The sequence below is a fragment of the Medicago truncatula genome, chromosome 5, assembly GCF_003473485.1.
Source record: "Medicago truncatula cultivar Jemalong A17 chromosome 5, MtrunA17r5.0-ANR, whole genome shotgun sequence".
In the NCBI taxonomy this organism is placed as follows: domain Eukaryota; kingdom Viridiplantae; phylum Streptophyta; class Magnoliopsida; order Fabales; family Fabaceae; genus Medicago; species Medicago truncatula.
In genome coordinates, this window is record NC_053046.1 from 38391886 (window position 1) to 38404202 (window position 12317).

The window sequence follows — 12317 nt, forward strand, 5'->3', positions numbered from 1 at the left end:
TACAAGTTATATTTATAATTGTCCTAAAATGTTGATTTTTAAAAAAATATTTGTCCATTTCTAGCAGAGTATAAAAAATATAACCAACGATATGCTATGAGATAATTGGTTAAAGATTTCATAAAAGAAATTTTGATCTTAAAAATAAGCGTTATTTGTATCAATATAATAATTATAACAACTTCTTTTTAAAAAAACCACTTCTTTTGATTTATTAACTAATGCTCTTAGAACACTCATTAGGATCCTTCTTAGTTTTATAATTTTTTGTAGTTTAATAAATAGACTGTGTGAAGACAATAATACTATATAAAGAGGGGTCAAACTAGATATATTTATAATTTTGGATTAAAAATATAATGTACATGTGGTGCCAGTCTACCTTAGAAATAGACTTGTTTTTTGAGTAATCATTCCAAATGGATTTGAAGAACAGACTAAGGGATGATATTTTTTTTTTTGAAAGAAGTAATAACTAAACTTATAAGGTCTTCATTTTATACGGATGAAACATATATTTAACTCAAAATTTTATTGTAAAAATAGGAATGAAAATTAATTTTGACTATAATTGTTTTTAGGGAGGTCTGATCTGAGTCATCATGAAGAAATTCATGCTAGTCTATGAGAGAAAAAGAAGCATAAAGTAGGAAAAGTATTTTGTCAACATTTCACAAAAGAGAGAGGGGAGCGTATTAATCATATCATTGGAGAACTTGTCGTGTGGGGAGTATTGTTTTAGTCCCAACAGGAAACATCGAGGGAGTTGCTTCCAACGTATTCAACAGGTCGGTCAAATCACATCATTTATTTGCTGGGTTCTATTTAAAGTTACAATCCAATTCATCAAAATTGATATCGGGAGATATGATCAAACCTAAAATTTTGAGAGATTACATTCAAATATCTCAATTTAACATTATTAGATCAACTTACATCATCTTTATTATTGATCATTTATCCTTTACTGGAGATTCACTTTCATCATCTATCTTTTAAAAAAGGGTCTTTTTAGCTTATGCCTTAAGGCACAAGATAAGAAATTAAATATAGAATAACTTTAGAAATTGTGCATTCATAACTTTAAAATCTTAAAAACTTATTTTTAAATACCATATTTATTATTTAATTATATTTTAAGATATTTACCTTATGCCCACAATGGAAGAGTCTTAAACATTTAAGACATGATACCTAATAGGTACCCTATTGTGGAAAAAAAAATTGAGGGTCTTAAATGATGCAAGGTCTAAATTAAGACGTCATTCTTAAATGGGTCCACGTTACCTTTTTATTATAATAATAATTAAAAAGTGTATTAAAATAGATAGTGTATAAAATAAATAATATTGGTGGATCCCGATCAGACCTTTTGTTAGAGGGTCTCTATTGGAGTGGTTGAGTACCTATTAGGTACTATTATTAAAAAATTATTAAAAAGTGATGTGTCAATGTGAGACCCATTTAAAACCTCAAAGATGAGAATCTCCATTGTGGATGCTCTAAGGACACAAGTTAATATTTTCATTTAAAAAAAATCATTTTGGTCTTATATTTTGATCTTTGATGTGGTTATCTTATTTCCCAAAATCTCTTGTTCGAACTGGAATTCATCTTCTTCCATGCAACATCCATTCAACTTCTAAAAAAAAAAATTCATTACATCTCATATCAAATTCAAACATTGTTAGCGAATTGTCAATCTCATACTTGGGTTTGACTTTTGACCTTTGATAAGTAAAGAGTGACCAATAATGGACTCAATTAAGCACAAACCTCTAGAGTTTTGTAAACCATAAATTATTTATTTATTTATCATGAAAAATCAATCTTGTTACTGGCGCTAGCTGCTAGTGACATAAATCCATTTGAAAAAAGGGAGAAAAAGAGCACCATATCCCAATGATAAGAAACATCATCAAGTTTTGCACTTGCTAGAGGAATGCCAAATGCCAGAATTGTCTTTTCTTGTGGTTAGAGGCATGTTAAAGGAATGTGAAAGGGATTAATATAAAAGAGAGTTACGTACAAAGTCATTGATTCTGAATTGTTGTCATTATTTGCCGATGCATATGAAAAATTTGTTATCATACATGTCTATTTTGATCTTATAAAATTATAAATTTGAAAATTGGCTTTGTCAAACAACAATAATGCACTTAAAAAAATAGTATTCTCTATAAATAAATCCATTTGAAAAATTCTCCCCTTAACCACCTTAACTACCAGATTAATTAATGCTTTTTTTCCATCTAAATTAATCGGAGTTTATTTGATTTTATACAAACAATTCATAAGAAACATTAGTTTATGGGAATATTATTCCAAGTTATTTTAAAATATATATTTAGTTAGATTGTATATAATATTCCTAAGAATCTTTTATGATAGTCAAGTGCAGAGAAAGTGACAGAAGTGAAAATAAAACAAAAAAAATAAATCTAACACATGAGATTTTATTCTCAACTTTATAAAAAATTAGTTTTACCATCAACCTCTTCTCTGAAAATTATATATTTTTCCAAAGTCTTTAATATGAAAATAATTTTTTTCAACTCAACCATATTTCCATTTTCCATAACATGTATTATTCCTAGCACACTATGATTCATCACACACCCAAATTCTTATCCTATGTTCCTATTATACTGTACACAATGAAACCAATCAAATTCAGATTATCATTTTTATTCATGTTACTAGCCTCTAAATCCTTCATAGCAGAATCAAAATGTAGCAAAACTTGTAATATAGCGTTAGCTTCCTATTATCTACAAGATGATACAAATCTCACATATGTTTCAAACATCATGCAATCAAACCTTGTTACAAAACCAGAAGATATTGTTAGTTACAACACAGACACAATAACAAACAAAGATTTTGTCCAATCTTTTACAAGAGTGAATGTTCCATTCCCTTGTGATTGCATCCATGATGAGTTTCTTGGCCATATATTTCAATACCAAGTTGCTACAAAAGATACTTATTTATCTGTTGCTAGTAACAATTATTCCAATTTGACTACTTCTGAATGGTTGCAAAATTTCAATAGCTATCCATCAAATGATATTCCTGATACTGGAACTCTTAATGTTACTGTTAATTGTTCATGTGGGAACAGTGATGTTTCCAAGGATTATGGTTTGTTTATTACATATCCTCTTAGACCTGAGGATTCTTTGGAATTGATTTCTAATAAGACTGAAATTGATGCTGAGTTGCTGCAAAAGTATAACCCTGGTGTGAATTTTAGTCAAGGGAGTGGTTTGGTTTATATTCCTGGGAAAGGTACTTTCTTATTTTTGCTTCTATATATGTTTTGGTCTTTTGATATCAATTCATGATGTTTTTGTACATACTGTGAGATTGATTTTCTTATAGTATGTATTAAATTGGTTAAAGGGTAATAGGTATTTGCTATTTTACTTTTGATTTTTGTGAATTTATATAGAATCATGGTTTTTTTTGTACCAAAAAAAAAAAAAAGAATCATGGTTTTTGAAAAGGACAAAACTTAAGTGTATTTTTATAGGTGCTTTTCGTAGTATTCTTCACTTAGCATACAATTTCTGTGGTTATAACAAACTTAGAGAAAGTTATAGATTGGAGGAAATCATTGGCAGTTACGAACATTTTAAGTGAAGAACACGAAAAGCACCTAACCTAAGTTTTGAAATGTCCAGAATCACAATTTGAGCCATTACATCACAGTTTTTTTATGTCTTTCCGACTGAAATATGGCCATCATTGAGGTCACATTTGATCGTGATTCTCTAGAAAATCAATGATAACCTTGAATAGGAATAAAAAGTAGACTATCCCAGATAAATGAGAAATCTTGATTTTTGTTTATTTCTCTTAAACTTAAGCTTCCTAATTGCTTGTTTTGGCTATAAATCTTAGTATGGAGAAATGCTAATGATTTCTAATAATCTGATTAGTACTGCATTCAAAGTGTTTACATGATAAGAAATGCATTGAAGGTGTGTGTAACTTTTTAGCATTATGCTGCTTATAGTTGTGTGCCTGTATCTTCAACTTCATTATGGAGATCTATAAGCTTTGAAACATTATCCTCACATTTGATTTTCTATTCAATTTCCAGACCAAAATCGTAACTATGTGCCTTTTCACACTAGGTAATTCCCTTTTTGCTTTGCACATGAAGTTAAATAATTTTTCATACTCTTAATAACATGCTAATCTTGATGGCCTTGTTTTCATTTTCATTTTCAGCACTGGAGGTTAGTTTCAACCTTCAAACTACACAAAAAGTTGAATTGTTGATTATTGTTATACTCGAGTTTGGCATTCATATCAGATGCAAGGTAAAAATATCCTTAAAGTAGAACTCTAATCTACTTCCATCTCATATTACATATATTTTTGTACATAATCAGGTCTATCAGGTGGAGTTATAACTGGAATATCTGTTGGAGCAGTAGCAGGACTAATTCTATTATCATTTTGCATTTATGTTACGTATTACCGAAAGAAGAAGATAAGGAAGCAAGAATTTCTTTCGGAAGAATCCAGCGCGATCTTCGGTCAAGTTAAGAATGGTAAATAGATAGATAGAAAATTAAAATATAGTTGATCATGATGGACGATAGACTATAGGAACGCTTATTTATCATCTTTCTTTCAGATGAAGTCTCCGGTAATGCTACATATGGAACTTCAGATTCTGCGAGTCCTGCTAATATGATTGGAATTAGGGTGGAAAAATCAGGAGAGTTTTCATATGAAGAACTAGCCAATGCCACAAATAACTTCAACATGGCTAACAAAATCGGTCAAGGTGGTTTCGGTGAAGTCTATTACGCAGAGCTGAATGGCGAGGTTTGTAATCATAGCATTGTTAGGTTTAACTTTTGATAATAATTCAAATCTTCCACCTTCACTTATTTTGAGCTTTTGATGTTTTTTTTCCCACTAAATAGATACTTCAAGCACCACAAATTAATGTTAGATATAATTATGCTTTAAGGATATATCTGCAATGATTCCCTTTTATAGCTTTCACATAAAGAAGTTAACTCTAATTACACAGAAAGCTGCAATAAAAAAGATGGACATGAAAGCAACAAAAGAATTTCTTGCTGAGTTGAAGGTGTTGACGCGTGTTCATCACGTGAACCTGGTAATATTTGAAACTTAATCCATAAGCTATCTAGCATAGCTAATGAAAACAATTTATAACTTAAATGAAATCAGTTTGATTTTATTTTATCTGTAGTTGAATAAATAGCTTATGCATAAGCACTTATATATGTTTATCTATGGATCACCATTTATAGGTACGCTTGATCGGATACTGTGTTGAGGGATCCCTTTTCCTTGTCTATGAATACATTGATAATGGAAACTTAGGCCAACATCTACGCAGTTCAGGTAATATAAGAACTTGTTAAATATCTATGTTCAGTATTGATGCATTAATATGATTATAATGAACGATGATTATATAATATAACGATCAAGTCAAAATGTTTCCAGATGGAGAACCTTTGTCATGGTCTATCAGGGTTAAAATTGCTCTGGATTCAGCCAGAGGTCTTGAATACATTCACGAACATACCGTCCCTACATATATTCATCGCGACATAAAGTCAGAAAATATTCTATTAGACAAAAACTTCTGTGCAAAGGTACAATCTGTTTCAATAACTTTCTTCAGCTTGTTACCTTTCTTTTCGGATAATTCTGAGAGACCTTATATTATTTTGTTTTCAGGTTGCAGACTTCGGATTAACCAAGCTGATTGATGCTGGAATTTCATCAGTTCCCACTGTTAATATGGCTGGCACATTTGGCTACATGCCACCAGAGTATGATGAAAATTATGCTTGTCTTTTTATGTGAAAGAACCTTATTTGAGGCCAGAACAAAAATTTAATGACACCATTTTCTTATCTTGTAGATATGCATATGGTAGTGTTTCTTCAAAAATAGATGTATATGCTTTTGGAGTAGTTCTTTATGAACTAATTTCTGCTAAAGCAGCTGTAATAATGGGTGAAGATTCTGGTGCTGATTTAAAGGGCCTTGTAGTTTTGGTGATTCTTCACTCCCTACTATTAATAATATTTTCAAAATGCAGCCTAGTGATTTTTACATTAGAAAATATATTTAAAACTATGTATATATTGTTAATTTCTTATGTTTAATTTTATTGGTGACATGTGTGACAGTTTGAAGAAGTTTTTGATCAGCCACATCCTATAGAAGGTCTTAAAAAACTGGTGGATCCTAGGCTTGGAGATAACTATCCAATTGATCATGTATTCAAGGTAGAATATTATTCCATTTATTTAGTTTCAAATATAAACAACAAAAATCTCAAAATTCAATTAATTATATTATATTTAATGATATCATTCTTGAAAATTTAGAATCATAGTGATTGAAGCAATATTGACCAATTTTTTTACTTGCAGATGGCACAACTTGCGAAAGTATGTACAAATAGTGATCCGCAGCAACGTCCAAATATGAGTTCTGTTGTAGTTGCTCTTACCACACTAACTTCAACTACTGAGGATTGGGATATTACTTCTATATTCAAAAATCCAAATCTTGTAAATCTAATGTCTGGAAGATAGGAATGTGAATTTAGGATACAAATGTTATGGGGATTATACCCTTATATTAAAAATAACCAAATGGCTTTTCTTTAGTAAGTTTTTGGGTATTGTTATTTGCACCTCTGTTTTTTTTTTTTAAGGAAATATTCCTTTTTATAAAATTAATCTCAAAATTTAGTTAGGATAAGTTCAAGAATTTGAGAATCCAGGATTCCTTTTCTTTTTGAACTTTTTTCCTAGAAACACATGTATATTTATTATGAAAATTTTAGTGTAAATTAAGTATTATTTGCGCACAACTCCGTATACTATTTTCCCGAGTTTATGTAGGATTAGAATGAGAAACAAAACACTCCTTTAAGAATTTTAAAATTATTGAATTCTCAAAGTTGAGTACGAATCTCAGACCTCTATTTAAGTTGTAAGAAACTCAAATCATCTCATGCAAACATTGTTAACGTATTTATTTTAAAAAATTCATTAAATTTGGAAAATATAACGTATACCACTCCGTGTCTTTGTACACGATTTAAAAAATTAATAGATCAAATGTTGTGATAGAGATTTAAATCCCGACTCCTCCACTTACATATATGAATTTTTAATGACTATTATTATCATCGTATATACACACAAAAAGAAATACTATTTGGACACAAATCCTAAAGGCATTGTTCACTGTATACAATGTATTCTTTAATTGCCAGATATTTCATAAGATAAAAGATTTCAACATTTACCACTCACTTCTGAAAGTTATTTCTTCCCTTCCATCTAAATTTCCAAACATAGACTAAAATGTGGGCCATCAAAGTATAGGATGGACCAGTAGTTGTATCAAAGTCAACTCAAAGGCAAAGTGGATGTGTGGGTCCCTTTTCACACCAACATGTCAAGTTGCCAACATGAATGTCTGTTCATGTCATGACGACAACACTAACACTACGCGGAAATTAGCAACCTCTTACACACATGCTTAAAATATTGTCTTATCTTCTTTCTTACACTAATTTATTCATTAACACTAACACAAAAACTTCAATTTTCTCTTCTTCTCTTCAAAAACCATTTGTTATATTCAACTCAATGAAAATCAGTTTCAGTTTCATAGTTCTTATCTTGTTAATAGCTTCAACAGAATCAAAGTGTAACGAAGGTTGTAGTCTAGCTCTAGCGTCATACACCTTAAACCATGTTTCCAACCTTACATATATTTCAAACATTATGAAATCCAATGTTCTTTCAAAACCTCAAGATATCATCATCAACAACGACAAAAACAAAAGGGCGAATGTTCCCTTCCCTTGTAATTGCATCAATGGAGAGTTTCTTGCTTATACATTTCTCTATGAGCTTCAGCCAGGAGAAACATATACATCAGTTGCAGAAGAGAGTTTTTCAAATTTGACTACTGATGTTTGGATGCAAAACTTCAATGTTTATAGACCAACTAATATTCCTGATTTTGCAATGATTAAAGTTACTGTTAATTGTTCTTGTGGGAATAAAGAGGTTTCTATGGATTATGGATTGTTCATCACATATCCACTTAGAAGTGAGGACACTTTGGAGTCTATTGCTAAGGGTGCAGAGATTGAGGCTGAGTTGCTGCAGAGGTACAACCCTGGTGTTAATTTCAGCAAAGGAAGTGGTCTTGTTTTTATTCCAGGGAAAGGTTAGTTTTTTAATTTTTCTGTCATGGTTTAATTGATTTCAACTCTATATGGGGATTTTGTACTTTCTGTAAAGTGGGTTTATGAAATAGCACATTAGTACACATTGTTGCTTATTCTGATTTTAGATTTTGTCAATAAGTATATCTAGGACTGAATGTGTTATATTCCATAGATGAAGTTGAGAGAAAGTTAGAAAACTTTTGTATTGATGGTAATGAGTAATATTGCAAATGAGAAAATTGACCTTTTTATGAGGTGATTACATCTATATATAGGCACCACCACTAAGTACCAAAAACTACTATCTCTAATAGTAGCAAAGCGGACGGAGTGAGTAAAGCAAGAGCCCCTGCCCTTTGGGCTTGGTCCATTTGTTAGTTGTGATACAACTAGGAGGGGATAGAGGGTGCGGGGGGCGACAGATTAAGGTAGACCTGTAATCTTGACTACAATAATTAAACAAAGTTTTGTACTATGTAATCGTAACCATTGCATAATAGAAAACTACAATAGACAACAGTCACTCTGCGACTGCAGTCCAAGGTGTAGCACATGCTAGGATAGTTAGAGTTTTGTTATTGTTAGTCAATTTGGAATTAGTTAGGAGTTAGTTACTCAATTAGTTGTGCAGCTGGGTTCTATTAATAACACTAACATTATTGTGTACAAAATTCAATATCTTTTATCAATCTATAATATATGATTCCTTAATGAGCTTTTATCTCAATGTGTATTCCTATGCTCTCTTTCTCTCCTGTGAGTATGATCTATGGCCCTATCATCCCATGATTCTTCACAGCAATCGACCGAACTCTGTAATCAATCTTTGTGTTCTTGTGCGTTTATTTATTTGATTACTTTAGAGTCGGGTTTGCCTCAATTTTCGTCCTTTCACTTTACAGATCAAAATGGAAGCTATTTGCCCCTTCACCCGAGGTATAAATTCTATACTTATTCTCCATGTTAATTTACATCAAGTTTTAATTTTTTTGACATTATCTGAAAAAACATTATAATAAATTTTCATTTTCTTTTGCAGCACAGTAGGTTTGATCTCTTACTCCTGCAAAAAGTTGGTAATTTGATTATTGTCTTTGCTGAAGTTTGATATCAATGTCTATATCTAAGCCAAGGTAAAGATATCGTCAAAGTTATAATGCCAATGTTATTTCATCTCATGTATTATAGTTTCTACATGAGCAGGTCTAGGAACTGTGGCTATTACTGGAATATCTGTTGGAGTACTAGCAGCGCTTTTACTATTGTTATTTTTTGTGTATATTAAATATTATCTAAAGAAGAAGAATAAGAAGACATGGGAGAAAAATTTGATTTTGGATGATTCCAAGATGAAGTCAGCTCAAATTGGTACCAACATCGCAAGCATTATGGTGGAAAAATCAGAAGAATTTTCATACAAAGAACTATCGATTGCCACAAATAATTTCAGCATGGCTAATAAAATTGGTGAAGGTGGTTTTGGAGAAGTCTTCTATGCAGAGCTGAGAGGACAGGTCTGTTATTCTATGCATGGTCTCAATTACATGTATATTCTTACTTATCAGTACTTTATGATACTTGCAGGTCATAACTTGATTTGATACAAAATTAAACTCAATTGGTGCAAATTCTTATTGTGTGTCGATCTATTTTGGACATGAACCTCATATTGAATCATGATTTTTCCAACGAATTCCAATTAATCCTACTATATAGCGTTTTAGAATGTTTCTGTTTTGGTACTAAATAAGTCCTTTCCTATTACACAGAAAGCCGCCATTAAGAAGATGAAGATGAAGGCATCAAAAGAATTTTGCGCTGAATTGAAAGTCTTAACTCTTGTTCATCATTTGAACTTGGTAATTAGTTTATGTGTCTATTACTAAATATCATTGTTTTAGAAATTAGAATTGAAAAGAAAAAGTTCTAATCATGTGAGACTGTTCAATGTTTGCTCTATTCTTGGATTATATTAAACTGTTTTATACCATTATCTTTTACTTTTTTTATTTTTATCAACCTATTTGTGACCATGTAGGTAGGTTTGATTGGATATTGTGTTGAAGGTTTTCTCTTCCTTGTCTATGAATACATTGACAATGGAAACTTGAGTCAAAATCTTCACGATTCAGGTGAGATAAACTCAATGAAAATATCTATGCCGCACCGATGTGAATATGTGATTGTAAAGTTTCTGATCAAGTAAAAAATGTTACCAGAAAGAGAACCTTTGTCATGGTCTACAAGGATGCAAATTGCGCTGGATTCAGCCAGAGGTCTTGAATATATTCATGAACATACAGTACCTGTATATATCCATCGCGATATAAAGTCGGAGAACATTTTATTAGACAAAAGCTTTTGTGCAAAGGTAGAAGCCGTATTACAGATTCTTTTTTTTTCACTGTTTTTCTTATTGGGATTATGGTGTGAACTCTTTATTATTCATTTTGCACCGCAGGTTGCAGATTTTGGATTATCCAAGCTTGCTGATGTTGGAAATTCAACTTCATCAACTATAGTTGCAGAGGGTACATTCGGTTACATGCCACCGGAGTATGATCTTTTTCTCTTCAATGGATTGTACTTTGCCGTAAAATATATAATTTGAGATAAAATGAGTTCATTTTTCGTAATTGTAAGATTGATGGTTCCATTTCCTTATTTACAGATACGCATGTGGCAGTGTCTCTTCTTCTCCGAAAGTAGATGTCTACGCCTTTGGTGTTGTTCTGTATGAACTTATTTCTGCTAAAGCAGCTGTAATCAATGATGGTCCTCAAGTAACAGGGCTTGTGGCTGTGGTGATTTTCAACTGGCATCCTAATAATTTTACATAAAGATAAATGATGTTTGTTAAGACTGTACAAAAGTTCCAAATCACTATTCATATCAATAGGAATTTTACTTACATAAATAAGCAAGCATAATGAAACGTTTTCCTTTCTTGCTTGTTAAGTTTTTTGTTAATTTATTTGACAGTTTGATGAAGTGTTTGGCTATGACCAAGATCCAACAGAAGGTATAAAAAATCTGGTGGATCCTAGACTTGGAGATAACTACTCAATTGATTCAGTTTGCAAGGTACCAGTTGTGTATAAGAAATTTTATTTTATTTTGATGATAATGGTTTCAACATTAATAAAGGTTTGGTCATTTTTTCGACTTTGCAGATGGCACAACTAGCAAAAGCATGTACAATGAGGGATCCACAACTACGTCCAAGTATGAGATCGATTGTGGTTGCTCTTATGACACTAACTTCTACAACTGAAGATTGGAATATTTCATCTTTTTATGAAAATCCAGCTTTTTTAAATTTAATGTCTGGAAAATAGTAGTACAAACTATATGATGCAGTCACCAACATTTAATTGTTCTGTTGAAAAACAAATTCGGGAATGGATATACTGCTACATTACCTACAAAGATATACTAATACTGAAGACCAACATCATTTTAACCAACCTCTATTTGAGCAAAATTGTGTTGGAGAGCAATCCTTTTAAGTTTTAAGATCAATTTTCTAACGTTATGGCCAGTCTAGAATAGGACTCTACTCTAATTTAATCCTTAAACATGGATAATAAAATGATGGGTTAATAGGTCTTTACCCCCTGTAAAATATTTTTGTTTTGATTTACCCCCCTAATAGGCCAAACAAAAATGAAAATTTTTTGAAAAAAAAAAATTGGATTTTGTTTGGCCTATTGGGGGGTAAATCAAAACAAAAATATTTTACAGGGGGTAAATCAAAATAAATTTTTTACAGGAGTGAAAACCGAAAATGACCTATATTACAGAGGGTAAAGACATATTAACCCTAAAATGAATACACAATGAAAGAGAAGAACAAATATAATTTAAATTCTAATAAATCTGACTTCAAGGCCAGGGGAACAAGATTTTGTACGCCGCTAATATAATTCCTATATTGAATAGGATTAACCTTACTACTACCTCCCTCCTTAAATATAAAACCCTTTTGAGAATATTTTTTGTCTCTTTTTATTAGAGCTGTCAAAGCGGGCTACCCGACCCGTTTCGGGCT

At 31.3% G+C, this 12317-nt stretch overlaps 2 protein-coding genes across 3 annotated transcripts; both read left to right on the forward strand.

The window, feature by feature from the left end:
• The first annotated feature begins 2539 nt into the window (after window positions 1-2539).
• Window positions 2540-6709, forward strand: LOC11432279 (lysM domain receptor-like kinase 3). Its single transcript, XM_003616900.4, has 12 exons — window positions 2540-3291; window positions 4109-4142; window positions 4240-4247; window positions 4404-4565; window positions 4652-4845; window positions 5057-5146; window positions 5304-5397; window positions 5503-5654; window positions 5740-5834; window positions 5927-6062; window positions 6198-6296; window positions 6444-6709. The coding sequence occupies exons 1-12, from the start codon at window positions 2604-2606 to the stop codon at window positions 6606-6608; spliced, it is 1917 nt and encodes a 638-aa protein (XP_003616948.2). The 5' UTR covers window positions 2540-2603; the 3' UTR covers window positions 6609-6709.
• Window positions 6710-7535: 826 nt separating this feature from the next.
• Window positions 7536-11733, forward strand: LOC11429650 (lysM domain receptor-like kinase 3). 2 transcript variants are annotated; one of them, XM_024785112.2, is made up of 11 exons: window positions 7536-8265; window positions 9169-9202; window positions 9311-9342; window positions 9470-9780; window positions 10036-10125; window positions 10305-10398; window positions 10486-10637; window positions 10728-10822; window positions 10938-11070; window positions 11249-11350; window positions 11440-11733. In XM_024785112.2, the coding sequence occupies exons 1-11, from the start codon at window positions 7563-7565 to the stop codon at window positions 11602-11604; spliced, it is 1911 nt and encodes a 636-aa protein (XP_024640880.1). In that variant the 5' UTR covers window positions 7536-7562; the 3' UTR covers window positions 11605-11733. The 2 variants fall into 2 exon arrangements, with proteins under 2 accessions (XP_024640880.1, XP_003616950.2); XM_003616902.4 differs by having other exon boundaries at window positions 7537-8265; window positions 9306-9313.
• Window positions 11734-12317: the final 584 nt, after the last annotated feature.

What these genes read in the sequence shown, in the direction of transcription:
- LOC11432279 (XM_003616900.4), top strand. Translation starts at nt 2,604, where the DNA reads ATGATTCATCACACACCCAAATTCTTATCCTATGTTCCTATTATACTG. An exon ending in ACGCAGAGCTGAATGGCGAG is followed by an intron (nt 4,846 to 5,056) that starts GTTTGTAATCAT and finishes CTAATTACACAG; the next exon opens with AAAGCTGCAATAAAAAAGAT. An exon ending in TTTGGCTACATGCCACCAGA is followed by an intron (nt 5,835 to 5,926) that starts GTATGATGAAAA and finishes CTTATCTTGTAG; the next exon opens with ATATGCATATGGTAGTGTTT.
- LOC11429650 (XM_024785112.2), top strand. Translation starts at nt 7,563, where the DNA reads ATGCTTAAAATATTGTCTTATCTTCTTTCTTACACTAATTTATTCATT. An exon ending in TTGTTCATCATTTGAACTTG is followed by an intron (nt 10,126 to 10,304) that starts GTAATTAGTTTA and finishes GTGACCATGTAG; the next exon opens with GTAGGTTTGATTGGATATTG. An exon ending in ACAAAAGCTTTTGTGCAAAG is followed by an intron (nt 10,638 to 10,727) that starts GTAGAAGCCGTA and finishes TTTGCACCGCAG; the next exon opens with GTTGCAGATTTTGGATTATC.